Raw genomic sequence first — 27,914 nt, 5'->3', positions numbered from 1 at the left:
CAGGGGGGTCCTACCCATACAGCATTTCTGAATAACAGCTAAGCAATGAGAAATTTCAATATTCATAATGGTATATCCAATGGCTAAGCAGTGGAATGCAGAATAATCATGGCATAAGCTGTTCTCACAGATTAAAAGCTCTGTTTTTCATTTTGCTTTATGGATTCATTACTGTTGTGTTTCAAAGACAGCTTGCTTTGGGTCACATTTGAGGCTTATGCACTAGATAGATCCATATATTCCAGAGGCGTATCTTAATAGGTATGTTGATACAGAACTGTGATCCTCAGGCCTTTTAAATAAGGGGACCTATTGATGTCATTTTCTTTTTATGGGTATCATTCTTCTTCTCCCATCCATAAGCCTCTCCTCTCAACCTCTTGCTCCTTGTCCTTAAAATTCATTGCAAAAAGAGTCACAGAATGAGTGAAAGTGTTTGAAAGGTCAGAAATCAGTGCTCAGATGTCTGTGAGATGCACATTATCTGGTGCAGAATCATTGTCCCCCTCATTCCAGATATTGGGGGTGAGCTGTAAAGAATACATGGTTATTGCTAGCTAAACTATGAGGCTGAGCAAAACATAAGGTTTGGAAAAGATGCATGGTATATGTTACAATTTTTGCATGCATGCAGGTCTAGCAAATGCCCTACGACTACGTTATTAGCAATATATTAATTAATTAGTCAATATATTAATTAATTAATTAACATGCTGACTGAGGCCTCAATTTGAAACATATTTACCCCGGAGTAAGTCCCACAGAAAACAATGAGACTTACTTTAGACTAGACTTGAATAGAATTGCACTACAGTCTTGTACCAGGCTTCTGTTGCTGGAAGTAACCCTGGGGAGAGTATGCTCCTACCACCCCAAGGTGGGAAGGTAACTTCCACTGTTTCCTCTTTCCCAACTAGTCAGTTATGTCTGCTGAAAATCTGTTGCAGAAGGTTGGGAGGCTCACGGGAGCAATTTGAGAGAAGATGCAGAGGAAAGGAAAACTTCATCCTACCTTCTGCTGGTACTCCATTAGATCATGGTCCTGTCCATGGACTGAAGGAGCTGTATGATTCATGGATGTCTTATTAGGATGCTAACCAACCCAACTCAACATTATGTGCCACTTTTCCACACAAGTGTGCTCAAAGCAGTTTACTTAAAAAGCTAAAGCTTACAAGGAGCACTAGAAAGCAATTTAAGAGCTTTTTGCCTACCACCACCTCCTGCTGAAAAACAGTTCATGTTTTTACTTGTAATAATGTCTGGGATATGGACTGCTGTCTTGAGTAAAGCCCAGTAGAACTAACACATTGCTTGAGTTATATTATAGTATCTTGGAGTTTTATTCATAGATTTCATTAAAATTGTTTGTTAGGTTTGTCATTCTCCACCCCACACACTGTGTAAGCTGCTGTGTGTCACTGTTATATAGTAGGAAGGGTGAGGTAAATTGGCTTCCTTCTATCATCTAGTTACTGTTCCAGACAAATTTTGTTTCTCCCAACTAGCCAGGCATTGAGGTACAATTATATTCACCTGTACTTAATGAATAATAATTATCTAAGTTATAGAGGAAGGCAACTCTTATGAGCTTGTTTGCCCATTATGCTTTTTGAATCTGGGCAAGATTCAACTTCTGGCATTCACATTTTCTCAACAACCGTAAGTGAGCAATATTGCTGGTTGGCTGTCAAGGGAGTGAAATGTCATTTGCTTTCCAGTGACCTGTAAAGCCCTTAGCAAGCATGTCTTGAAAAAGCTCCATGTAATTACTTGGAGTAGAACATTTAATGAAACTTACATTTTAAAGGCAACTTTTAATTTTTATCTGCATTCTGAAATTTGACTGTAGATGTTTTTGCTTTGCTATCAGTGTCACATTATATCTTAAGTTTTAAATGCTTTTCCAAAATGAGAAAATGTTTTTTATTGATGCTCTACTTTCATAGGTACATTAGACAAGTTTACAAAATTAAAATAAAGCACTGAACCAACAAGGGCAAGCAATAAAACAATAGGAAGTAAGGTCCAATTTTTTTTTTAAATGCTTATCTTTTTAAAGGCTAGCTTATATGAACTTCCTTTGGAAGTGAGTTCCAAAGCACCATGCTGTAATAGAAAAGGCCCTGCTCTTAAGGAGTAGATGAAATCCAAAACATGGCATAATCAGCTGGCTTTTAAATGGCAGTAAGAACTTTTTCTCTGTTACAAAGGTTGGTTTGTGCTCATGTTGGTAAGCACTCACTCAGTGCTGTTGCACATCTGATCAAGTAGGTAGCAAGAGTAAAGAAATTTGCTCATACACCTTGTTGTGAAGAGAGGCTGCTGCTGTGCAGTGTTCATATGATGCTTCATTTAAGCTGTTAAAAGCTGGGTTCTAAGTCCCATAAATAAATAAAACGAACATCTAACTCTGCAGGTTGTAAGAGGAACTCTCACAGATGAGGAAGAAGGGGAGGAGGGCAGGTGCATAGTTTTCTTAGTAAAGCTGGGTCTACTTTGGCATTGCAAAGGCACAACATAATTGCAGGGGGAAGCACTGCAAGAGAGACATGTCCTTTGCTGATGCTCCAAGGGGCCAAGAAACCTTGGGAGCAGGGCTGTTGCTGGCGGTATGCAAATATTTATTTTTGCAAGTATGAAAGGGTATCATAATATTCTCTGTAATCTCACACTGATGAAGTCCTGTACTGCGGATTGCTTACTTTGCAATGCAACATTAATCTTAATTAAAACATAGTATTTTTTTTAAAAAAAACCTATGCAAATATTTTAGATAGTTAAATCTCTTACTTAGATAAACAATTTTCCATTGTCTAACCATGAACTTGATTTAGAAGGTACATCTGCTTAGGAAACTGTTCCCTTTGAAATGGAGGTTTAGCTGTGCCATTTCACACCTTTGTCCCAGAGAGGCAGTCATGCATAATGTATTGTTACATTCCTGACATCCCTTGCATATCCCGTTTAAATAATGCCAAGAAGAACTAAACCTAAGGGAAATGCGTGAAACTGTCTGACTGGAAAAATACAGCTGAGAACAGGAATAGCCTTGCCACAAGGAACCATGCTCTGGTAACCTTTGATTTGGTTTACTCTAATGCAGTGGTGGCTAACCTGTGGCCTTCCAGATGTTGTTGGGACTCCAGCTCCCTTCAGCCTCAGTCCGTATAGACAATGGTGAGGGATGATGCTTAGCCACTTCAGCTTGTGCATGGTGCTATCCCTGAAAGCTACTCAGAAGCTTCAACTGGTACAGAACGAAGCTGCTAGGTGGTGCAGCCAGATGGAATTACATTGCATTGATTATGTTGACTGCCTTTTCACCTGAAGCCCACTTTTTGGTGCTAGTGCTTACTGTTAAAGCAATATATGCCTTGGGACCCACATACTCTGTGCCTTAAGAACCTTGTAGGAGAGCCTTCTCTGTGGTGCTCTCCCACCTTCGAAATACTTCTCCAAAGGACACTAACTTGTGCTGACTTTATAATAATACTGTAGTCTGTATGCCATGTCAAAATATAATTGTTTGCCAAGGAATTTGGAAGCTAGTCTTGAAAGCCATTTAGTCTGCTCTGAGTGAGTTTCATTGTGTCTAATTCTTTTATGAAAATGGTTGCCTTATTTTATGTATGATACTGTATTGATACAGCAATGTTTAATTTTATTTATGCCTACTGTCTACAGCCCTCTTATCTATAAGAATGAAGGGCAGCCTTCATTCAATTTATTCTTCATTCTTCAAATTATTCAGCTGGATTTCAAATACAATTTATTTAAAGCTGTGAAATCATCATCATCAGCTGTATAATTATATTGTTACAAAAGTGAAGCATTGCTGGCTTTATTTATGTCACAAATACATATTTGCCAAAAAATAATTTTTAATAACCCACTGATTTTAAGTGGTGATTTAGAGTCTTATTAAGGCAGGAGTAGTCCTTAGTGTGAAATAATTTAGTACCTTTATTCCTCCCTAAATAAATCCTGTTTAAACGCTGGGGTGTTTGACAAATACAAAGCAGCAACAAAGACTGGTCATCAGTTGTTAAGCTATTTGGATCATGTGTCATCATGCTCATGTCTCATGCTCAAAGACATGGTGCAGTGCAAACTTGGCAGAGAGCAGATGTACTCCAGGTGATTGAAGCAAGAGAGTTGGTACTAGGGAAGGCAACACCGAAAGCACTTTGATTGGGAAGAAAGTTCCTTTCCTAACCCTAAATATGTGAATCAGTGAGATTTTTACCATGAGGAAATCTGATGGAATCAAGCAGCATGATAACACTTGCTTAGATCAGCTAGAGCCTATTTTCTGGCCTCAGAAACTGAACTTGTCTCTCATTCCTTTATTTGTCATTTTTGTCCATATTTGGAATTTAGAGTAGCCACATCATGGAAATAAATCAATGGGTTGTGTTACCCCAGAGTTCTGTTTCTGTTTCTACTACTGTCTTCAATTGCTTTAGAGTTGATTTAAATTGGTAAGAGACTGTTGCAATTTGAATAGTTTTTCAGATCCCTACAAAATGAGCCCAGGTTGAATATACAGATTTTCTAATAGGCTACTGTCCAATGCATACTTACTTTGGGAGTAAGATCCATTGAATTTAGTAGAACACACTTCTGCATAAACATGCATTGGATCAGACTCCATATAATGTGACTAACCTGAATGGCATAGTGACCTAGCTTAATAATAATAATAATAATAATAATAATAATAATTTTTATTTATATCCCACCCTTCCCAGCCGAAGCCGGGCTCAGGGCGGCTAACAACAATAAAACAGTACAAAAGTACAGCACAAACAACATTCTAAAATCATTCATTATAAAATTATAATTCATTATAATAAACTAATGACTTAGATTATGATTTCTTGGTTTATTAGGCTTTTTATTTGTTTTGTTTTTATTGTTAAGCTAGATGCTTTCTTCTAGTTCTTCATTCTGCAGTGGAAGAAGCAATCACTTGGGATATTAATCCAAACATTATTGCCACCTAATAGAGGAGCCCATGTGGTGTAGCGGTTAGAGTGCTGTACTAAGACCTGGGAGACCAGTCACTGTCTCTTCGCCTAACCTACATCGCAGGGGTGTGGGGAGGAGAACTAAGTATCCCACCTTGAGTTCCATGGAGAAAAGATGGGATATGAATGAATAAATGTAATACATAATTTTGGGATCCTAATCTGATTCTTGGCCTCCTTTTCCCATACCAGGATGAACGTGAGGCCCGAGAGAATGTGAAAAGAGAACAAGATGAAGCTTACAGAATCTCTCTTGAAGCCGATAGAGCAAAGGTGTGTACAGTTCTATACTAGAGAATGTGATTTAGTGATGAATTAAGATATTTTTATGAACTCTTTTGAGACCAGGAATTACATTATGATATTAAGCTTATTCTCTAGTTGAGAAAGTGTGGCAGCCATGAGTGGTGTTATTTCTAAATTTGTATCAATACACACACTTATCAATATATGTATATTTTATGCAAATTAGAGTCTTATTTTGCCCTTCCTCCTTGTGATGCATTTCTCCTTTTTCTAGTAATCCAAAAGCAGCCTTCCTCTGAGAGAAACCATGAAAACTGTGGAACATTCCCAGTTTGGACATCCAATATTTTGCATGGTATAATTAGTAGGAAAATGAGGGCCATTGGAATATGAGAGTGTACCTTAATGATAAATGATATCTGAAGTGACTTGTTTATTTCATCCCTGCAGAGAGAAGCACAAGAGAGAGAAATTGCAGAGCAGTTTCGTCTGGAGCAGATTAAGAAAGAACAGGAAGAAGAACGTGAAGTGAGACATTTTACCTTGAACATATAGTTAGTGGCACCCCTATGTTAATTTGCACACATAATCACAATGGCAGTGTCAAAGTAAAAATATAAATCCATCAGTGTATATTCTATTTAAAAAAACTCTGCTTGCACAAAATGGCTTCTGTCCCTCTCTAAAATAAATACTGCCCATATAGGTGCACTGTTATTGTGCTGCATAACCTTTCTTTCAGATACAATGGCCTTTTATAAACTGTTTTCTTACTCAGAGCTGCAGAACCAGTCCTCATTTCAACCTGCAACTGGCCTCCTCGATTTAATGCAGATTGCTATAATGAAAAGAAAATAAGATATATTTGTATAGCAATACAAAAGCATTGTTAGCCATGCTGTTTACTAACACTCCCCATGTCCAAGTGCGTGGATTACCTACAGTCTCTTGTTGTGCAATAGTGTTTGCTTACCTGACAGACGTTTGGCTTAGCCTGTCTATTTGAAAATCATCCACCCGATTCACATACTGAATATATATTTTTAATCAGTAAAATGCAGATCCATGAGTTGTTAACTTTACTCTAAGCATCATTGTCCTTTAAGTTAGTCCGGTGGTGTAGAATATCCATTGTAAATAGCTATTTTTATGCTTTAGTACTGGAGACTGGTTACTTTGAGGGGGGGTGGAGTATTGTTTGCACAATGAAAACAACTCTAATGAGCTACTGTTGTTTGTTTTCCTCTGATATAATGGCTTGGGTTTAGTAAATAATGTTGCATCTGTTGTACAGCAATGGAAAATGTCAACACACAAGGATAAAAAGCAGGTGCTTGAGTAGAAAACATGGACAAAGATAATAAAAAAATACCCTTTTTTAAAAAAAACCAGTAGACCAAAATACATTTTAAGGGTTGGTTCCACAGAAACACAAGCAGAATTCAGTTCTTGAAGAAGGGTGTTTTGGGCCCTTCCTCCCCACTAAAGGTTCCTACGCACCCCAAATAATGCTCCTGATAGTTCAGTGACCCTATGAAATGAATGGAAGAGGGTACGAGGGGGTTCCAGTAGGACGCTAGAATTGGGCAGAATTTGAGAGGGCTGCCTTGCACAAGCCTAAGTGCTTGGATTCATGCTTTGTCCTGTTGGTCTTTGATTCTCGTTATGATTGATATCTCAGTCGCTCATATATCTTTTCAACTTTCTGTCCACTCCAGTCCTAAACCCATTGGGCAGAATCTAAAGAAGCTTGAGCATTCCGAAGGCTGACTAAAATAATTGGAATTTCATTACTCAGTTCATACATTTAAAAGATCTAGCAGGCAGCAATAGCATTTCAAATCAAATTTATTTATAAAAGGTTTGTTTAATGTAGTGCATATCTTCGAAGTAGCTTCATTTCAATGAAATTATATAAATAGCAAGTCCCACTGAACTCAGTGAGGCTAACTTTTGAATAAGCATGTATATGATTGCACTGTTAGTGTATACCTGAAAAGCAGCTTCACATCAGTTAACTTAACGGTGTTATCTCGTACATGTCTGCTCAGAAATTAGCCCCACTGAATTCAATGGGACTTGCTCCCAGAGTAAGTGTGTATATAGGATTACTCAAATCATTGTTCAGATAATTTTATTGCAGGTTTCTTTGTAAAGAGTTCAGGTGTTTTTTGCATTATCTGGTCTTGTGTATTTATTGTGTTATCTGGTCAAGCATTTTGCCTGTGAGATGGTTACAGGATTTTAATTAATTAATTAATTAGTCTAAATATTTAATGGTTTTGATTTTATGCTTTAAAAAGCAATTTGGCACTTGACAATTATTCCCTCAATCAAAATTCCCTAAGCCCTTTCTGCCCAACAATTAAATTACCTATCACCACTATGCAGTAAACTATAGGTTTAATAATGTGTTATAAGAGGAGGATTTATTTTAATTAGTTGTTTTCTGAGCTGTTATTAAGAAATGAATAAAGATGGATGTGATATTGAAATATACATCATAGAACTGCAGTGTGGAAAGGAAGTTCTTCTGACACAAGATGTCAACCTGAATACTTGGAGAAGAATTTGCTTTCCAAAAATGGGGCTTTTTGCATGCTTAAAATTAGAAATAGATAAGAGAAAAGCATTTTCCTCCTGCTACTTCACTCTAGCCAAGTTTATGGAGGACAGGCCAAAGGAAGCAGGACCTCCAGCACTGTCATACCTTAATAAGGACAGGACAGCCCTTGATTCTTGGCAGAGTAAGAGCCAAGTACCAAGAGCTAGGAGTAAAGAGCCAGGTGCAGTGGCCCAAAGTTACAGCCTGAACTATAAATCCTTTATCATCCTTCTAAGTCAGGAGAAGTTGATAGGCAGCTTGGATGGGCTACTTCTCTTGAGTTGTAGGGTCTGTGCTGCCTTGTTCACTCAGGATGAAATCTCGGTGATAAAGACCCTCAGAAGAGGACCTTGCTGAGCGATTGGGGTGGAGACGCTCCTTCCGGTATATATAGCCTAGATGTTGGGGAAATGTTGCAACATGTAGTAAGAGGTTGCCTATTTCCTAAGACACGTTGCTTCACAGAATGTAATAGAACGTAGTCAAACATCTTGGAGAGGCCTTTTTGACCACAGCAGAAAAGCAACCACAAAATCAGGTGCTTGAAAGAGATTGATTTCTGGGACAATGCATCTGGGACAATTTGCAACAGGAAAAATATAAACTGGTTTATGCATTTAATTAAAATTACTATTCAAAGCTTGCCCCCCCCCCAAAGTCTTATTCCAAAATGTGTTAGGCCTGAAATAGATTCATCTTCAAGCACTTGGGAGTTCCTTCGTCTCTCTTTTCCAACCATAGCAGCCATTGATGGGACACTGAGTTAAAATTAACCAGATACAATGCAGTAGCAGTCTCAGTAACTAAGTTACAGAAAGAAAAGGGAAAGTTGCTAAAAACCTATGTGTCCTTCTTCTTTCTTCAGGCTATTAGGCTATCTCTAGAGCAGGCTTTGCCTCCAGAGCCAAAGGATGAGAGCCCGGAATCAGTGAGTAAGCTGCGTATCCGAACACCTAGTGGAGAATTCTTTGAACGACGTTTCCTTGCCAATAGCAAGCTGCAGGTCGTCTTTGATTTTGTGGCTTCCAAGGGATATCCTTGGGAAGAATTCAAGCTACTAGGGACTTTTCCCAGGAGAGACGTAAGTAAAAGAACTTCCTTTGGCATTCCTATTCTGCTTATTTATCAAGTTACAATGTATGGGTTGTTCTGCATACCTCAAGCACATACAACATTTGTGTGTTCTAATCAGTCTGCAGCATAATGATCTGCACGTAATAGTACAGCATGGATAAATTATGTTTGTTATAGTACTGAAAAGCTGCCATGCCTGCTCATGTGAATGCTCCCCTAGCATAGGAGTAATTAAATAGAAATGTGTATTTGAAAATGGATCTCAAACTAAAACTGACTGCCTCCACTTCTAACATATGCTTTGATTACTCTTGAGTATTTTGTGTGTACACATAGTTAAAATGTCTGTATTCTCCTTCAAACTGAAGTCAGTTTAACTCCATGTCATTTGTTACCATTTTGACTTGGCTCGAGAGCAGATAACATTTGTTGTTGTGTGAAAACATAGCTCTGTTGGTTAGAGTGTGACGTCTTAAACAGAGTCCCATATTGTGTTGTTTTTTTCACGTAGCTTGGCCCAAACTGAATTAGCTTGCTTTCATATTTGCTTTTGTAGAAGCAGCAATAAGCATTCTTCTCTAATGACTTCATGGCCTAAATGCAATAAGCCTGCCTTAAGTCACTGGGCTGCTTCACACATAACACTAAACCATAGCTTTCATGCTTTTCCACACCCCCTTCTTGCGCTATGCGTCCATAGGAATACGTCTTCTCATTTCAATTAATCTCAGTCTGGTGTTGTGTGCCAGCCAGGTCAGTTGGTCAGTTGCTAAACAAGCCAACTTCAAGCTGGCTATTGTTAAGCAAGCCCACTATTTGCAACTAGCAATGCACAAGTTCTTGTTAGTTATGCCTACTACTCTGTAGTATTTGTGAATTTGCTATCAGGATAAAAGGCTTTGGTTGCTTTCTTATTCCTATACTGAAGTCAGTTACTGTTCTATTTTGTCCTCACCGTTTCCTCATTAAGAATATGAACTATGCTGCCATTTTTACAGTGAGATACTCTGAAAAACCATTCATTACTTTTGGATTAGCATATACGTGTAGCATCTGTAATCAACCTTTGTGGGGGATTTATAATTTTGTACTAAGTAACATGCATTTTTTCCATTTTGTTTCTCATTGCGGCTGAAGAACATTCAGGGGGCAAAACTTTCTGGGAAACTCTGTTTCTAAATGCTTCTAAGGATGTGGGACGCTGGCAGCTATTGTGGCATTGGGCCTTTTTTTTTATTCTACAATTAGAAAGCAAAAGGGTTGGTAATCAAACTTATGCAATCTGAATAATTTGCCTAAGAATACATCAGCACCCACCATGAGACAGAATTTTTTAAATTTGTGGGGAAACCTCAAACCCATTCTGAAGTCAGAACAAAGTTTTCAGAATAATAAAACAAAATACAATTTTTCTAAATGAGCAGAAATTACTGCAGACATTAGAATTTGTAATGGTTTGGTTTGGAATCCTCTGTGTTCCCGTCATTTAGCCCGCATTCCAGCTAAGAGACTTTCCAAAGTTTCCCTAGCTTTTCACACTGCTGTTTATCAATGCTCTAGCAAGAGCTTTAAACTCTTCTCCTTCAAAGTCCTTCCACAGCATGTTCCTGAAGAAGGTTCTCCTATTACTATTTAAGGTGCTTCTGTGCTGCTTTTTTTAAATATGAGAATTTGTAATCCTATGGAACAGCTGTCTAATTAAGTATTGAATACTCTTTTTTGACAGTCTGGATGATAGTGATCAGCAGTTGTAATGTAGCATCAGGTAGTTCCTTTTAATTATAAAGTTAATGGTCTCATCCTTTACACTCTGAGCTCTTCCTGCAAAATGCTAGGCCATTTGACTATAATAGGCTTTTATATGGAGCTGAGTACACTCCAGGACTAATCACATAAGATGCTGTATGATTAAGGAATTGTAAATGTTAACCATTTCTTAAATGTTATGAAACACCTGCTTGCTGTAGAACAGCCTTGAGCAACTAATTTCTAATCAGTGTTGTTGTATATTTATTTATTTGTTTATTCGCTTTATCCTGACTGTCTAGAGCAGGCGACAGGGTTTCTAATTATTTTTTAAAACCTGATTATGTCACCCTTCATCATATCAGACTTCAGGCATAGCTGTCAAAGTTTCCCTTTTTTAAAAAGGGAAATTCCCTTATTCCGAATAGGATTTCCCTTAAAAAAGGGGGGAAGTTGACAGCTATGGCTCAGGGCAGTGCACAACAGTGCGAGACCCTCCAGAACAGCATGGGAGGGAGTGCTCCTCCCCTCTTATCTCATGATCAAAGGCAATATATTTTAAACAAACATATAGCTACAGTTATTAACCTTACGTACAAAGCCAGTGCTTTTTAGTACTCAAGCAAACCGCTGGGTCTATGAAGTCTGAAAAAGTGAACTTGAGCTTAACTTCTATGGAAGTGTTTTTTCAAATTTGAGTCCATCCCCATTCAGTTTATTCAAGGGTCTTTCTAGCATAGTCTGATCAAGCCTCTTCTTAACTTTGCGCTTCTAACAGTATCACTATATTTAGACTGAAATCCCCTGACAGGATAAGAATAAGAATTGTAAAGTTCTTTGTACATTGAAAAGTGCTCCAGATGGTGTTAATTCTTAATTATACTGAAGTACAAAAATAATGATACAACTCTGTTTTAATTTCTCTGCCCTGTTTATTATGTATTGGGAATTTGCAGATCAAAATGAGACAATTCCTACAAAAAGAAAGATTTGTGCTTGTTGCCTTTGTTTTACAGGATTTCCCCCCTCAAAACAGCAAAGAAACGTGTAATAATGCAGATGAGTCAACTCTTGTAGATAGTATAAAATGTCTGTGAAGGAATCCCATTATCCGCTAATTAGGTTTATCCCCATCCAAGCATGTAATCTCATTTTCAGTGGAACCAAAGTGGAAAAAACCATTCAGAGATGGCTGCCATGTTACAGATCTTCTTCCTTCCTTGAAAAAAGCTGAAGCAAAGATTTTACATCTAAAGCGTGATGCTTCTCTAAATACCTAAAGATCTTCTTCTCTAACAGTTTTCTTACGCTTTAAGAACAGTCTTACCACCTCACACAAAAGCAATTGCCTTCAGAAAGTAGCCTTTGCTTTTTTTAATTTTAAGAATAGTATTCTATTGAGTTAGATCTCTGTGACACTGTGGAAGAATGCCATCAAATGGTATAACTTTTTATTCAAAGTTATAACCTGCAACATTCTTAAGTCCCATTAGTACTCTTAGTTTAATTCTGACTCTGTAATGTCATAATCAAGTATTTATTTAACCGATTCTGAAAGGTTAAAGGGGACTTGTTGCAAGTAGTATCTGCTCATGATCTACCCTGAAAAAATACAGAAGATAATGTCCTTAGGCAGCCACTTTAGCTTTCCCCCAGACAGTGTGTGAGTTGATTTAACTTACACCGTCAGTGCAATATGCTGCAGTTACTGGGGCATAAGCAGAGGGATCTGCAGCAACAGGGCAAACAGGATAGTAGTAGCTTAAAGTAGTAGAAGTGTTCAGTAATTTGGATGGCTTTGATATTTTCTATGCAAAAGAGAAGCTTTGAGCAGGAAGAATATTCACAGAATCTCTATCACTCATTCACATACACATACAAACACCCAGCCATTCAGAGAATATGTTCTTAGAGTGATGGCATTACTGTACCGTTTAGCCAATGAGATTTGGCTATATTAATGACATCACAGAATCACTCCCTTTGCCACCACTTCAAATAGAGGAGGCAAGTATGAAGAAGCCTGCCCCTGCTTTTTTACTTGGTTGGATTAAACAGTCACCTGCCTTAGCATGCTGTGATAGTTTGATTGTTGACGAGTGCAACAAAATTGGCATTAGTCCAGTTGCCTCAGTAGTAGACGGGATTAGTGCAGCATTGGTCCAGTTGCCCTTAGCAATAGATTTCAAATCACATTGATTAAGAATTGTATACATTCAGCATGCCCAAAAATGAGATGTAATATTGCTCTTCTTGACATCTCAAATTATGGAAACTTTGAAGTGGCTCAGAATACAGCACACTGCTTTGACAAAATGGTTTGTCAGTAGCAAAATATGAGTAAAGCCACCAGTCTAGGTATCCCAATAAATATTGAAATAGGTTCACGTCTCCAGTAAATATGAATTCATTAATTCCTTCTTGTACATTCCAGTCACTTTGACATATATCCTTGGCTGACAAAGTCAGTATCATAACCCTACTGTAAATACAAACTTCTACAGTAAATACAAAGATTAACTTATTCTAGAGATAACTTGTAGCTTTTAAAATATCAGTGACATCCCAAAGCACCTAAAATGGGAAAGGCACTATGATAGGTATTACCTGCATTGGTGTAGAGGGTTGAGCCAACTCCTCGTTACTCTCTGACTCAATAAAAATATACAATAAATGCTTACAACTGCATTTTGAAATCATTAACAACTTGGAGTTGTTTGCAACTGTGTAACAAGGTTAAAGAGCATTAGAATGCTGTGCAATACTTGTATAGTAGTACCTTGGGTTACATACGCTTCAGGTTACAGACTCTACTAACCCATAAATAGTGCTTCAGGTTAAGAACTTTGCTTCAGGATGAGAACAGAAATCGTGCTCCGGCGGCGCGGCAGCAACAGGAGGCCCCATTAGCTAAAGTGGTGCTTCAGGTTAAGAACAGTTTCAGGTTAAGAACGGACCTCCGGAATGAATTAAGTACTTAACCCGAGGTACCACTGTACATCCTTTGCCATTACCATTTGTTATGGTTCAAAGTTGATGCCAGCATCTGAAAGAGAAAAGAGAGGAGAGTTCAGTGCTTGTTTCCACAGAAGTCTTAACGTTGCCTGGTCCTCATTTCAGATGGTATTTAACAGCTCTATACGCTTATTTAAAGTATGTGTTCAAATGCTCAGACGTACTTAGAAGGGCACCTAGACCATGTTCCAACATTCACCTATATATGAGTATGCTCAAAGTGGGGATGGGGGCAGGAGCATGCATGCAAGGCTTCTTACAGTGTGCTTGCACCTGTTGTTCTCCCCTCAGTCCTCAGCCCTCTCCGTGTTGAGTAGCACCAGTGTGGTGTAATGGTTAGGGTGTTGAACTAGGACCCAGGAGATCAGTGTTCCAATCCCCACTTTGCCATTTAGCTTACTGGGTGACCTTGGACCAGTCACTGCCTCTCAGCCTAACCTACGTGACAGGGAGGTTGTGAGGATTAATTTAGGAAGGGGGGGAACCATATACACCACCTTGAGTATAAAGTCTTGCACAATCTGTTTCAAAGGTCCTGGTTTTGTGAAGAGTAGAAGCACCCTGCAGACCTTCCTCACTTAGCAGAGGGAAAGTCAGGGACTGAGCCACCTATGACAAGGTGAAAGGTGACATGGGAGGCTGCAGGGTGAATGGCAGGCCAACCAAAATTGCCTTCCCTCCTCTTCCATTTACAAAAACATCAATCAGTCAGTCAAAAGATCTTCAATGAGTGGAAGAACAGCAATTCCATGTAATTACACATATATTAGGAAATCTCCAAAGCAGAAGGAAATTGTAGAAAGCCATGTTCGCCCATTAAAAAAAATAGTCCAAAAGGAACAGTGCAGTATATCTTTATGAGGACCAACTAAAAGATCTTAGAGAAGTGAGCAAGCCATCGAAAACTTGAAAGCTTGATCACTTTTTGTGACCTTTTAGTTGGCTCTAATAAAGATAATGTTTGACTGTTTCTTTTGCCTGTGAGAAATGATATCCTTTTATTGCCAAGGTGACAACTCAAGAGAGGTGGAGTTGACCACTCAAGAGAGGTTATGACACTGGGTTTTTGTATGGCATTTGAAACACAGACAAGGCTTCTTCACATCTCCCAAGAGCTCTGGCATGTCTTAACAGCCTGCACCTGCAATTTTCCTTTGTAATAAAAATTAAACCCTGTTTTTTTTCCTGCCCTGCATTTCCTCTTTAAAAGTACACCAGTGAACTCCATTTATCAGAGAGTATGTCTTTTACGGACTGTGTACTGGGGACTTAAGCTCTTTATTTACTGTATCTGGAAGCCTTAGTAAGCTAGGACGTCTACAGTATTTCACATTTATTTATCTGAGCCGTAGCTTAGGATCAGGTGGCAGTTAAGTCACTTAAGGTTATTCAAATGCATCTAAAATGTTGCTTAATAATTCAGAACCAGTTTGCTCTGTTTAGAGTATTATGCTTTTAAAAATCCCTTTAATTAGTCAATTCCAACAGCAGTTTAAATAAACAAGAAGGGGGGGGGGTAACTATCTCTCTTTCCTCCCTTACAAAGGAGTAGTTAAAATAAATTTAATCTGACTGAAATAATATAGTTCATCCACTCAAGAGAAGGATTTAGGCTGGTTTAGAGCCAGATTGTGTCTAGCAATGGCATGACTATAAAATACAGGTTAAAGATTAAAAACACTTCCGCCTTCACCCTTCTTCCCTTTCCTTGGTTTTCTTTTTGGTAAGAAGCAGGTGTTGGTGTTGTTTTGTACAGTTTATGCACTAGAGAGGGGAGCTTGATGTTGCAAGCAAGAAGCTATATTGCAATGTGTATCATATTTCTGAATACAGGAATTGTGTATTTCTGAATTAGTCTACTATCCACAGTAGCCATCAGGATACCTATGGAAGGAACGACTATGCTGTTATTTGTCTCTAATATTTGATATTCGAATGCTTACTGCTGTTGACCATGCACAATTTGTTTTTGCTTATGCTTTCATGACTAATTGTCATCGATCTAGTTTCCATAATTTTGTTGATAATTCTTTTTTAAAAATCCATCTATGTTAGCAGCCAGAATAACAACTTGCATTAGTAATTTCCATACATTTATGGAAAAAGGTTTTCCTTTTTTTCTGTCTCGAACCCACTGCCAATGATCGCAGACATACTTTTAGTAACATGATAAAGACAAATCTCCCTCTTCTATATTGACACTTTTCATAATATATGTCTACACAGAAATAAGTTCCAATGAGTGAGTATATGATTGCAACCTGCCACCTTTTTCTAAATTGCTTCTAGAGCTGAAAAGAAATATTGATAGTCTAAGCTGAGTGCTAAATACTCAGTAGGCATCTTAATTTGACAGTTCGTTTCTCAGAAAATGACCAACTAAACATGTTGAACACTACATACAGCTGTCTATAAGATGAAAGTATTCTGTTCAAATGCACCACCAGTTTCTTCTCTCTTCCACCCACCCCCAATTTTCACTATGGTCTTTTCTCTCAACTGGTTTCAAACTTTATTTGATTAGTGTGTTGTCTGATCATTCTCAGACGGTGCCGGGGGAAGTTGCCTCTTTGGGTCACCTGTTAAACAATCTTGGGGTGTGTGCGTATGTGTTATTTTTTCTCATGCTTAGCTTTTATTTTATGAATTTTTGCTAGAAGAAAGAAAGTGTAGTAGCAAAATGCCAAGAAATAGCCTTGGCAACATTAAGATATTAACATTGCTGTGTCTGCTAACTAGAAAATTTAATGATCTCCTGCTGTTTTGGTAATTGGACAAGTAAATGCATCTTAATAAGGCTCTGATCCTCAAAGTGATCCTTCAGCTCTAGCCCTGTTCATTCCGATGGGGTTTGCACTGCCAGAACTCTTTAAGAATCTGTAAATTGCCACTGCATTTTTGTATACATGTTATTGATTTAATCTGTATATCAGTCAGTCATATTGTAGCATCTGCACATCTTCTGTTCACCATTCTAAATGTTTTAGAAACACCTCCCTACATTGCTAACTAGAAATGTGCATTCAAATTAAAGGCCAGTCCCTTCTTAGCATACAATCTATATTTAGTCCTCTGTGTCTCAAACTCTGTTTGGTTTGAAAATTCATTCATATAGAGCTTTTTTCATAGTTCAGCACAGGTACTTTCACTTATGGCTTCAGATATGCTCGTGCTCAGAAAATTGAGGGAATAAAATATTTTCTTAGCATCTTACAATGCATATATGTTAATTGTTGAACTGAAATAATTCACAAGCCTATAAAGTGAGTGTATAGTGTACTGACCTTTAGCAACCCACAGAGGAAAATGTTACACTAGATTCCATTTTAGAAGCACTCAAAATTCACAGTTGTCGTCATCATTATCAACATTCCTCAGCAAAATCATTGTGCCAGCTGTTGTCCTTGACAACTGTAAAAATGAAGTGCCAGTGTAAAGTTTCCAACACATAAACATATTCTTTTGGTTAAATTAATATTCCAAGCTTCCTCCCCAAAGGAGCTCAGGGTGATAAAAGAATAAAGATGAACAATAAAATAGATGGATAATAAAAGTTGAAACACTGTATAATTCTACTAAATATTTCCTCCAAATACTATGAAAAGTCCCAGTTTTCAAGAAACTGGAAAAAAAACCTCTTAAATCTCATATGAGGCTACTTTGGTTCTTTCCATTTTGTCTTGTCGCTAATGCTTACATTGTTGTTCTGTTTGTCGCAAATTGGTAAATATCTTGTAACAGAAAACAAACAGTCTCTTCATCTGAATAGGTTGTTAAACTAGACAAAATGTTTAAAGGAATTTTCCCTTGGACCATCACATAAAGGACATTTCAGTCACATAAAGGACATTTCCACCTGTTTCAAATTCCAGATACAAATCCATTGGGAGATAGGTATATACTATCCAGAAGGCATAATCTATAGATGTTCTAGAAGAGCCCAAAATAGAGGGGAAACCTTCTGTTCTTCTAGATTTCTACATGTGCCAAAATGGCCTTTAAGTAGTTTGCAACTATAAAATCTATCCATAATTAAAATACACAATAGAAATTCCATCAGAGCATTAAAACACCCTAAATTAAAAATTATAAGCCTTTTAAGAAATTTCTTCAAGCCTAGGTGAGTAAAAGACAGTAGTACCAAGCTATTTGCATACATTGATTCAAATGTTTCTCTCATGTGTTGCAGGGGTGCATGCAACCTAGGTTTCCAGTCTATGGACTATGTCATGTGTTTAGATGTCATTTATGTAGGATAGGTGTGAATAGGCAGCCTGGCTTTACTCCTCTATTGACCATCATGTGTTTGGTGAGATTCCTCTGCACCATACCTCACTCCTTATATTAGGGTTGCCATATTCCCAAAGGTGAAAATCCAGACAAAGTTGCTGAGCTTTCGGGGGGAACATCCCCCCAAAAAAATATCATTTTGGGGCTTTCCTTTTATTTTCCCTGATTATTATTATTTTTAAAAAATAGCTCCACTTACCATACATCCAGGTTTTCCTGGACATTTTGCCAATTCAGCAAAAATCCGCCTGGATGCCATTTAGCATAGCAATTTCAGGACATGTCCAATTAGACCCTGTAAAATAAAGAATAGAGCAAATGTGCTATAATTTCTCCTGAACCTTGTTTATTCCTCATAAATCCTTTTCTATGACCCATGCTTGTAATTTTTTGCCAAAAAAAAAACCATTTGCACAACTTAGCTCACACATCTGCAAGACTGACAGGTCTTAGTGGACTGCTTTTTAATAGATTTTTATCCCACACCCTTCTTCCCCAAAGAAGCCCAAGGCGAAAAATAAAAAACCATCAAAAACAATTTTTAAAGAACATTCATGTTGAAAATATGTATAACTGAACTCGTGCAACTCCTTCTTTCCTAAACAGTATTTTTAAAACGTGACTTTACATCATTTCTGGTAGCACTGTTGTAAACTAGACTTCCCCAACCTGGTGCCCTCCATGACTACCGCTAGCATCTCCATGACCATTGCCTATGCTGGCTAGGGCTGGTGGGACTTGTGAGTCAAAAATCTTTGGTGGTCACCAGGTTGAGGGTGAGGGTATTGTAAAGAATCTGCATTTATTTATTTGATTTATTGTGCCCTCTTTACTGCATAATAAAATATACAACTATTTTATAAAACAAAACAGTTGACAACCATAAAACAAAAAAGTGTAAAAACATTTTAGAACATTTCCTTATATAAAACAATACAAACCTTTGGAGACTATTTTAGATAATATCAAAGTGATGCAAACCATTTTTATTGTTATTACCTGCCCTTCACCAGGGCAGGCTACAGTAATGATTTTCCTAACCGTAAATATTTTCTCTAAAGGAAGGGCTGTCGTAATCAAATTTCCTCAATATGTAACTGTACTGAAGTACTTTAATATCTATTTTTATTTAAGTAGAAGATTGGTCATAGACTTATGTGATTCCTAGTCTTAAAATTCACACACACATTCAATTTGAATAACCCAGTTGTTTTAAAGTGTTGTATTATGACCAACATTGTTAAAAAAATAACCCATTTTTATTAAAGTACACATTATATATTTCTTTTCCCATTATTCTTGGACATTGCACAGTGCCAATAAAAACCATTGGCAGATGAGTGTTGCTAAATCAGATCAAAGTGCACCTCTTCAAAGTGTGTGTTTATTTGGACCCTTGTTTGAAGCTCTTAATTACAGAATCCTAGTATACGTAGAGATTATTATTTTATCAGACAGAATGAATTGACTGTTCTCGTTTGTGTCATACTGAGATAATACAGATTTTGAAAAAGATTTTGTCCTCCACCAGGTGTGCATTTAAGTGATTTTCACAGCACTTACACCTTGATAAGGGGGATTAGGAAGGAAAGTTAAAGGATTCTTTGTCCACTAGATTCATCAGAGTAATTCAAGCATGTGTAAATGGCAAAGGAAGTTTGCCTGCTTGAGAACAGAATCCTGTTCTAGGGCGTGAACGAAAGTAATGAGTATGATCCTTGTTACTCATGTTTGACTTACAATAGTTGTATATTCCTATCATTACTTTAAATGACCTGACTAGGCTGCTTGCCATTATTTCACTTTACATTTTTCTCCTGGGTCAGTGTGCATAAGGAGCTGTATGTAGGAAGCCGTAAATTGCTGTTGTATAGAGTGTGAGCATTTGGTGTTATGTGCAGGGTCAGCTCAGGTGAATATGTAAATAGGGGTTTGGAGAGGATGAGCTCTATCAAGAAATGTATTTGAATACAAATCCACTATACTGATAGAAGCCCTAGAAAATCAATCAGTCATTCAGTCAATCATTTATTTGTATGTTGTCTTCCCGAAGTTCAAACCATGCTCTCGGTGACTTAAAACATACAAACATAACAAAAGCAGTAATAAACAATAATAAATAATAAACAATAAACATCAAAAGTACACAACCAAATTGAACAATTTCCATATAAATCACAAGAGCCGAAATAAAGATTAAAAAAAATTAATATATATATAAAAACCTAAATAACCCCAACCCAAGAAAACACTCTGGATCCTGTCCACAGTCCACTGAAAGTGACTGGAGACTTTCTATTGGCTTCTAATGGTATTACTGTTTCAGCCATTGTAGCCTAAATAGCATTACCCAGAGGTAAAGGTAAAGGGACCCCTGACCAATAGGTCCAGTCGTGACCGACTCTGGGGTTGCGGCGCTCATCTCGCTTTATTGGCCGAGGGAGCCGGCGTATATCTTCCGGGTCATGTGGCCAGCATGACGAAGCCACTTCTGGCGAACCAGAGCAGTGGTACCTATTTATCTACTTGCACTTTGACATGCTTTCGAACTGCTAGGTTGGCAGGAGCAGGGACCGAGCAACGGGAGCTCACCCCGTTGCGGGGATTCGAACTGCCAACCTTCTGATCAGCAAGTCCTAGGCTCTGTGGTTTAACCCACAGCGCCACCCGCGTCCCATTATTACCCAGAGGTATGGTGCTTCAAATTGGAACAGAGCTTTAACATAGGGAGCCATATTTTGCTGGTTATTATCTGCCCAACAATGGGGGTGGACCACAGAGTATATCAGCTACTATTCTCCTAGCAATTCCAGTATGATTCAGAACTTTCTTTCTTTCTATTGATTTTTTCCCTTCAATGCAAATGTTTACCAGCATCTTACAATATAGGAAAGGTAAAGGTAAATAACCCTTGGGCAGTAAGTCCAGTCAAAAGTTACTATGGGGTGCAGCGCTCATCTCGCTTCAGGCCAAGGGAGCCGGCTTTTGACCACAGAGAGCTTTCCAGGTCATGTGACCAGCATGACTAAAGTTTCTCGCACAACCTAACACCGTGACAGAAGCCAGAGCACAGAGAAATGCCATTTACCTTTCTGACACAACGGTACCCATTTATCTTCTCGCACTGGTATGCTTTCAAACTGCTAGGTTGGCAGAAGCTGGGACAGAGCAACGGGAGCTCACCCTGTCATGGTTTAGACCACAGCGCCACCCGTGTCCCCTTCTTACAATATATGATGCAATGGAATGATAAGAACCGGGATAATTTTAGTTACTTTAGTTGATAGTATATTGTACCCTTAAGTTATTGAATACATTTACATGTCTACTATTTGAGTAATTCTTATTTATATATAAATACTATTTAACCATCAGCCTCAATGTTTCTCAAACTGGGGTCCCCAGCTGTTGTTGCACTAGAAACCCCTTCATTCCTGGTCACTGAGCTAAATATAATGCCCATACAACAAAGTTTCTTGGATGAAGAAGGAGATTGTGAAGGTAACAGCCAAATCCACAGTCAAGAGGAAAAGATCATGCATGACAACCCTTCAAGTGCCCTAGGAAAGCCAGGGACTAATAAGAGAAATTTAAAATTTAAGGATGATTCTCCCAAGATTGGCTCTACTAAGATGAGGTCTTTGGACAAGCCGCAGGTGGTCATATCTAATTGGCTAATAATGAATCCCAGTGGCTCACTGCTAACTGAGGTTGAACTGTAGGCAGAAATACAAGCCATTTTAGGGATGTCCCCAATATTAGGAAATGGTTTTTGATGTAAATATTTGAGCCTTCAGGAGAAATGTGGTAGTATTGAACTTATGGTAATTTTCAGGACGTAGAAGTGTGGGATAAATTATGGTGTTTGATTTACTTGTTTGCCAACAGAGAATGTAAAAATAACTTTGCAGGGCGTCAGATCAGAAGTACACACACACACACACACACACACACACACACATACACGGTATCAGGTATCAGAAAGTGGTGAAGAGGGCATGGGAGGGAAGAAGACCATGTTCATGAAGACGGTTCTTGCTGTCATCCTGGATACAATTTCGGGAGGAAAGTACTGCCTGAATATGCCCAGAGATAACTTGTTTCTAATTTTCCTTTCAGTTGTTGCTGCTTTCAGGTTTTTTGCTTGCCATCTAAAGCCTATCTTTTGGTCAGAGGAGTGATAATAAAGCTTCTGTTTTCCATGCTAAAGCAACATATTTACATACTACAAATAACAAAGTAAATGCTGCAGACGGGATCTGGCGTGATAATTAAGTACAATGGCGACCCATATGAACAGAAAATGCCAAGCAGCTAAAACAAAGCAACAACAGCTTTGTTTGTTGACAGATGTAGGAGCCATATTGTTAGTTAATTGGGTAATGGTGTAAACATTTGCAAACTCTGCAGTCCCTAGGTGAATTAAAAAACCAGCAGGCACACTGAAATCAAGGGTGAAAAGCAGCAAACCTCCTCTTAGCACAGGTACTCAGCTAACCTCCAAAGTTGAAAACACTTGAGAAAAGGACATCGTTGATAGTTGTTATTAAGGGTAACTTGAGTTTGTAAACCCAAGAGTTCCGATTAGGATGTGCATCCTTAATTACACTCAAGTGAATAATAGGTTTCCATCTGGTTACAGTCTGGAGGATAGTGTTCATTAACCCAGCCTCGCTTTTCAAACCAGTTTTCGCCTGATACACAGAAGACATTCTCACTCTACTTACCTTTCCTTGCTTTTGCAATAAAGGGGTTATGGGATTTGGAAAGTGAGTGGATTTAATTAGATACAGACTTGAACTGAACAGAGAAAGCAAATTGCTTTTCTCAGGTGCACGGTACCTCTTGTCCAAAGAATGGTTCAGCACTGTAGCAGTGAAATGCTAAAGGCTTTAAATATGAAACAAAAAGCTTCATTATTAGGCTTCTGTAAGTGCAAAACAGAATTCAGAGTCACAGTAGTTTTATAAAACATATTTTCTAAGATAGTTTCTTCCCATTCATTTTAAGTGGTATGTTCTTTGGAAATAATGCTTTGTAGAAAATGCTATATCACAAATCCTTTTTAATGGCCTTTTAAAACATTTCATAATTTCAAGCATTCATGGTATGGTGCTACGACATATCTATGTATGTGGTAGAATCTAGTTGGTGTCATTCTGCTGACAAAAGGCATGCATCAGTGGAACAGGGAGGAATAGAAAGTTAGGTCTCCCTTCCCCTCCCAAAGACCACCACTCCATCTGAAATCTGCCTCGGAGGGTCCCCCAACCCCCAGAAAATTCCCTTCCTCCCTGTTCTGCTGACAGATGCCTTCCATCAGCGGAGCGTCACCAAGTGCAACAAGCAGTATAGAATTTAAAATACTAACCATCCAAACAAAATAAAATCAATTCAATTTTAAAAACACAGAAAAATGAAACGGTTGAAACAAAGCTAGAACACCAATGGATGGCTAAGGTGGGATATAACACTAGGAATAAGACTCAAGTAACAATGGTATGGAACTATATTTTTTCTGTTCACAAAGCGGGACTTCAGCAACTACTGGAACTTGATTTGTTCAGTAATGCCTAACATAAAATTGCCCTGTGTTTGTGAGCAGTAGACAGTTACTACTTATTTCAAATTTCAATGCACCCTATGTGGTTACACGCTTGAGCCTTTGATTGCAGCTACATATTCCAATGCAGTTATTCATCATACCACAATTCACTGCCCATGTACAGTCTGCCAGTGAAAACTAGTTTTGCATACAGAGTATGAGCAGGAGAGGGAGGAATGGCAATCTGGTCTAACAAAACATGTATTTAATGTTTTCAGGTGAGACCCTATCCTAAAAGCTCAAATTGCAATTGCTGGGAAGTTATACTGTATACTTCTACAGAACAGTGTACCTGCATATTGCAGTAGAGCTGTGCTCGTTTCTAATGTATGTGTTTCACTAGATAGCAATTCTTGGTAAATCATACAGTACGGTTTCACAGGTGTGGGTAAACAATTAAATCACTCTCCTATTATGCAGTCGAGTTTCCAGTAATATATCTTTTCAAGCCCAGATTTTAAACTTGGAAAACATAATCATATCCAAGCACTACTGGGGAAAGAAAGTCAATGGAATTTAAGCATGGAGTGAGCTGAAATGGATTTGTCAATTACTGTCATACCTCATGTTACAGTCGCTTCAGGTTACGTGTTTTTGGGTTGCGGACTGTGGGAAACCTGGAAGTACCGGAACAGGTTACTTCCGGGTTTTGCCGCATGCGCAGAAGCACCAAATCATGCCTGCGCAGATGTGGCGCTTCAGGATGTGAATGCTGCAGGTTGCGGACGTGCTTCCATCATGGATTACGTCCACAACCCGAGGTTCCACTGTACACAGGTGACATGCTCTCTGCAATGCGCTGAAAAATCAAATTGCAATTATTAGAGGATGTCTAAGCCATTTACATATTTGAAACATCAATTAAATTAAGTGAGTATTTTGGGTCTATATAGAAAAAAGTGCTAGGCATGTCGTTTCTGTCCTGTGTACCCGTAAGATTCCAATAATCTCACAAACATAACATCTGCATTGACAAATGCTGATAGATTCTCTAAATAAAGATAATAAGAGACCTTTGCCAGGTGATACAAAATGCAACTTACAATAAACCTATCTTTCTTGCAGCCCATTGCAAATATATACATATTCTTATGTATGAATTGATGCTATTTTCCTGAATGTTATAAGTAAAACAATTAAAAGGCCCTAAAATAGTTAACAGTCTGCTTTTGAAAATGTATATGATGGCTACCTGTACTTGTTTTTTAAGGGTTTTTTCTGTTTTTTTGTTTTGTTTTGTTTTTGTCTTCACAGGTGACCCAGCTGGATCCAAATAAATCATTACTGGAATTAAAATTGTACCCTCAAGAAACACTTTTCCTAGAGGCAAAAGAATAGATCGAGCCAGATTGGAGGACTAAGCAATCCTTTGATAATGAACGAGGCACGGTGAACGCTTTATCCAAATCACCGTGTACTGTCATTTAACTCAAAAATCAATGTCACAACTCTGCCTCTTTCAAGAAGCCGGAAAGGAAGAATAAACATAGCTCCTTAAAAGTTTTCCATACATGAGTATATGTTTCCAACCTCATTTAAATGAGCAGAAAAGAAATATTCTGCAGTAAACACTGAACACTATGACTTTGTTGCTCACTTACCATCTGGCTTTTGTTATAATTAATGCACTGTTAAAATGTGAGTGATTGTCAAGTAGAATTTTTACTCCTCAATTACCCCCTTTTCACCAAGAATTCTTGGACATTTCTGCCTGTACTTTTGACACTAGAATACTGTATATTTGATATTTCGGTGAACCAGTGCTCTCATATATATGCATTTTCTTCCTGTGTTTGAATTTCTACTTCACCACCTAATTTTTTTAAAAAGGCAGAAAATCAACACATGGGACATTTTCAGCCTTGGAGATTTAACAGTATTATAGTAGTAGAAAGCAGAAACCTTTTTTTTCTTTTGTTTTGTTGGTACTTTCTGACTCCTTTCATAAGATGTAAGGTTTTGTTTGGAGAATATAGTTTGACATATATGCAAGATATTTATTTACCTTTTTTCCCTTTTGGATCTCAGTTCCAATTCAGTTTAGGGAGTACTTTCCATTACACTGCAGTGTGCTGAACTGCTGATGATGTGAATATCTAAATAATGTTCAGAAATGGGCCAGTGCTAAATAACTGGTATCTAGCTGATAGTTCAGTAATAAGTTGATATTGACTACCAGCCTCTAAAAGTGTTTCAAATAGCAAACACACATTTTATTTTATTTTTTGCTCATCATTGTGGAAGAAATTACAGGAACCCTTCTCTCTGCCCTTTATTTCCTTTTTGCTTCCTTTCATTCTGGCACTTGTTTGTATTTTTTTTTCTGCTGTTTTAAAGCACCTTGTTTATTTCACCAAACAATAAAAATGTAAAATTACAGTGTATTAAGAAATCTTCCTCATTGCATTTTCATTATTGATCCTGAGTAATGTGTACCCAGGGAACTGGTTCTGAAGCCTGAATTATACAAACCAACCCAACTACACCTGCTGCCTAAAATTGTATCAAAATAATTTTATAACCTTTTTGTTTTTTAAAAAAGCAACAAAAATCTAGGTGTAGGGTATAGCATTTGAGAGCACCACAGAAACATCAGCTACTAAACAGATCATTGGTGTTTTTTCTGCATATAACTCAAGATTGTATCCAAGTATGAAGATTTAATATGAATCAGAAACAAACGTATAAACATTGTCAGTGGTGTTCTGCTTTCCAGAATGTTGGATATATGAAATTAGTGTATGATTATTAGTTGGCTAGTAAAGCCGATATATTATTTTTTACCAAAAATGCAAAATGTGGATGGGGGAGTCTTCTAAAACAATTACGTTAGTGAATGCACACAGGACATACAGTGATGTATTCATGTCACACTATTTCATGCCCCCCCACCCCAATCTACAGCGCATGAAACTCAACATTAGAGAATATGGAATGTATTGGAAAGATCCAGCTTCTTACCTTAATTGAAAAGCTATACAAGTTGCAAACAGAAGAAATGTAAAAAACAAATTCCCTACATGAGTAGGAAGAATGAAATCTACTTCAAGTTAAAAGCCCCATGCAGTTTAATTAGAGACAGTTAAGGTCATGATTAACTCTCCCAATGAAATGAATGGAACTGTGGTCTACCACTTGTTTCTGCATCAAAATTCTCTCTGAAGCAAGTGGATTCTGAATTGTGCCCTTAATTAGCATTCATCTGCAAATGTTCATTTAGATTGTTGTCAACCATACTTCTAATGAGTGGGCTTGCTGAAATATTGATATGCATTAGCATGGTTTTCACATCACATTAATGGTTTAATGTGAACATGCAGCATGCTAGTACATGGTGCTCAAACGTTCTTGCTCTGTTCCTCCCCTGCTCCTGCTGCTGCTGCTGCCATGCCACTACGAGACAAGCCAGAGTCTGACTTGCTGTGACATCCAAACCTAGGTTCATAGTTTGTTTCTCTCTAAATTCTGGCTTGTTTTCCAGCAGTGTAGCAGAAGCAGAGGAGAATTTTCCAGTGCTATGCACCAAAACACTGCATGTTCATTTTTATGTATGGTTTAATGTGATGTGGAAACCAGATCATTGTATAGAATATTTTTTAAATTACCTTTATCTTATATAATAAGTTTCATTTGTGAGATCATCATGCTGTTTTTATCTTCTTCAGCTTTATTTCTTATATTTTGGCTACACATTTCCCTATTAATTTATTAAATGTAGTTTAATCTTCCTGTGACGTATTTTATACCATGCTTCCATTTTACCCATCTGAACATCAACATTTGTTTACTTATTTCTTTTCATCTCGCATGATCTCATAATCAAGTCGCAAATGCACCCAAATGATTGACAGGAATAGCAGTTCGAGGTTTTAAAGGTAGTTTCCTATACTCTTCCACAACTTGATCTGAATTTGTGGATGTGTTTATGCTGTGTGGTTGGTTGGTTGGTTAGTGAATGTATACATCCAGCATGAAATTGGCTGTAGGCTTCTGTTGTGCCAATATCGGTTGTAATTTTCTCCATGTAAAATTAATTCCACCTGCTGTTCACTTTTGAGTCTATGAGGCATTGTCTTGGAGGACTGCAAGAATGCATATCTTCCTATTGAAATAAAATATTGCTAATGATTGGTTTATTCCTAACATTTGGATTTTTAGGAACACAAACCTCTGTAATCAAAAATATGGGCCCATAATGCTGCTTGCTGTTCATGTAGCAATAGTATTTAATGACAATTTTATATGTGCCCATTTTTTCTCTGTTTCAAAGCCACCGTATTAGTCACATTTTCTTTGCTGA

The 27,914-nt window shown here is 37.8% G+C and overlaps 1 protein-coding gene and 1 long non-coding RNA gene across 6 annotated transcripts in view; one reads left to right on the top strand and one right to left on the bottom strand.

The window, feature by feature from the left end:
- Nucleotides 1-27,742, top strand: part of FAF1 (Fas associated factor 1) — a 166,837-nt gene extending 139,095 nt beyond the window's left edge. Inside the window, exons 16-19 of the mRNA XM_081913955.1 lie at nt 5,226-5,306; nt 5,730-5,807; nt 8,750-8,965; nt 24,869-27,742. Coding sequence (XP_081770081.1) covers nt 5,226-5,306; nt 5,730-5,807; nt 8,750-8,965; nt 24,869-24,952 — 459 coding nt within the window. The 3' untranslated portion in view covers nt 24,953-27,742. The remainder of the gene's footprint in view (nt 1-5,225; nt 5,307-5,729; nt 5,808-8,749; nt 8,966-24,868) is intronic.
- Nucleotides 12,090-27,914, bottom strand: part of LOC309371417 — a 47,845-nt gene continuing 32,020 nt past the window's right edge. For all 5 annotated transcript variants that reach the window (XR_014169082.1, XR_014169083.1, XR_014169084.1 and 2 more), the window contains 3 exons: nt 18,209-18,304; nt 13,687-13,750; nt 12,090-13,458 (listed from right to left, as the gene is read on the bottom strand). This is a non-coding gene — a long non-coding RNA (uncharacterized lncRNA). The remainder of the gene's footprint in view (nt 13,459-13,686; nt 13,751-18,208; nt 18,305-27,914) is intronic.

The sequence above is a fragment of the Podarcis melisellensis genome (assembly GCF_964234715.1).
Source record: "Podarcis melisellensis genome assembly, chromosome: 6".
Lineage (NCBI taxonomy): Eukaryota > Metazoa > Chordata > Lepidosauria > Squamata > Lacertidae > Podarcis > Podarcis melisellensis.
Note: the sequence above shows the minus strand (reverse complement) of the source record. Positions and strands in the feature narration are given on the sequence as shown.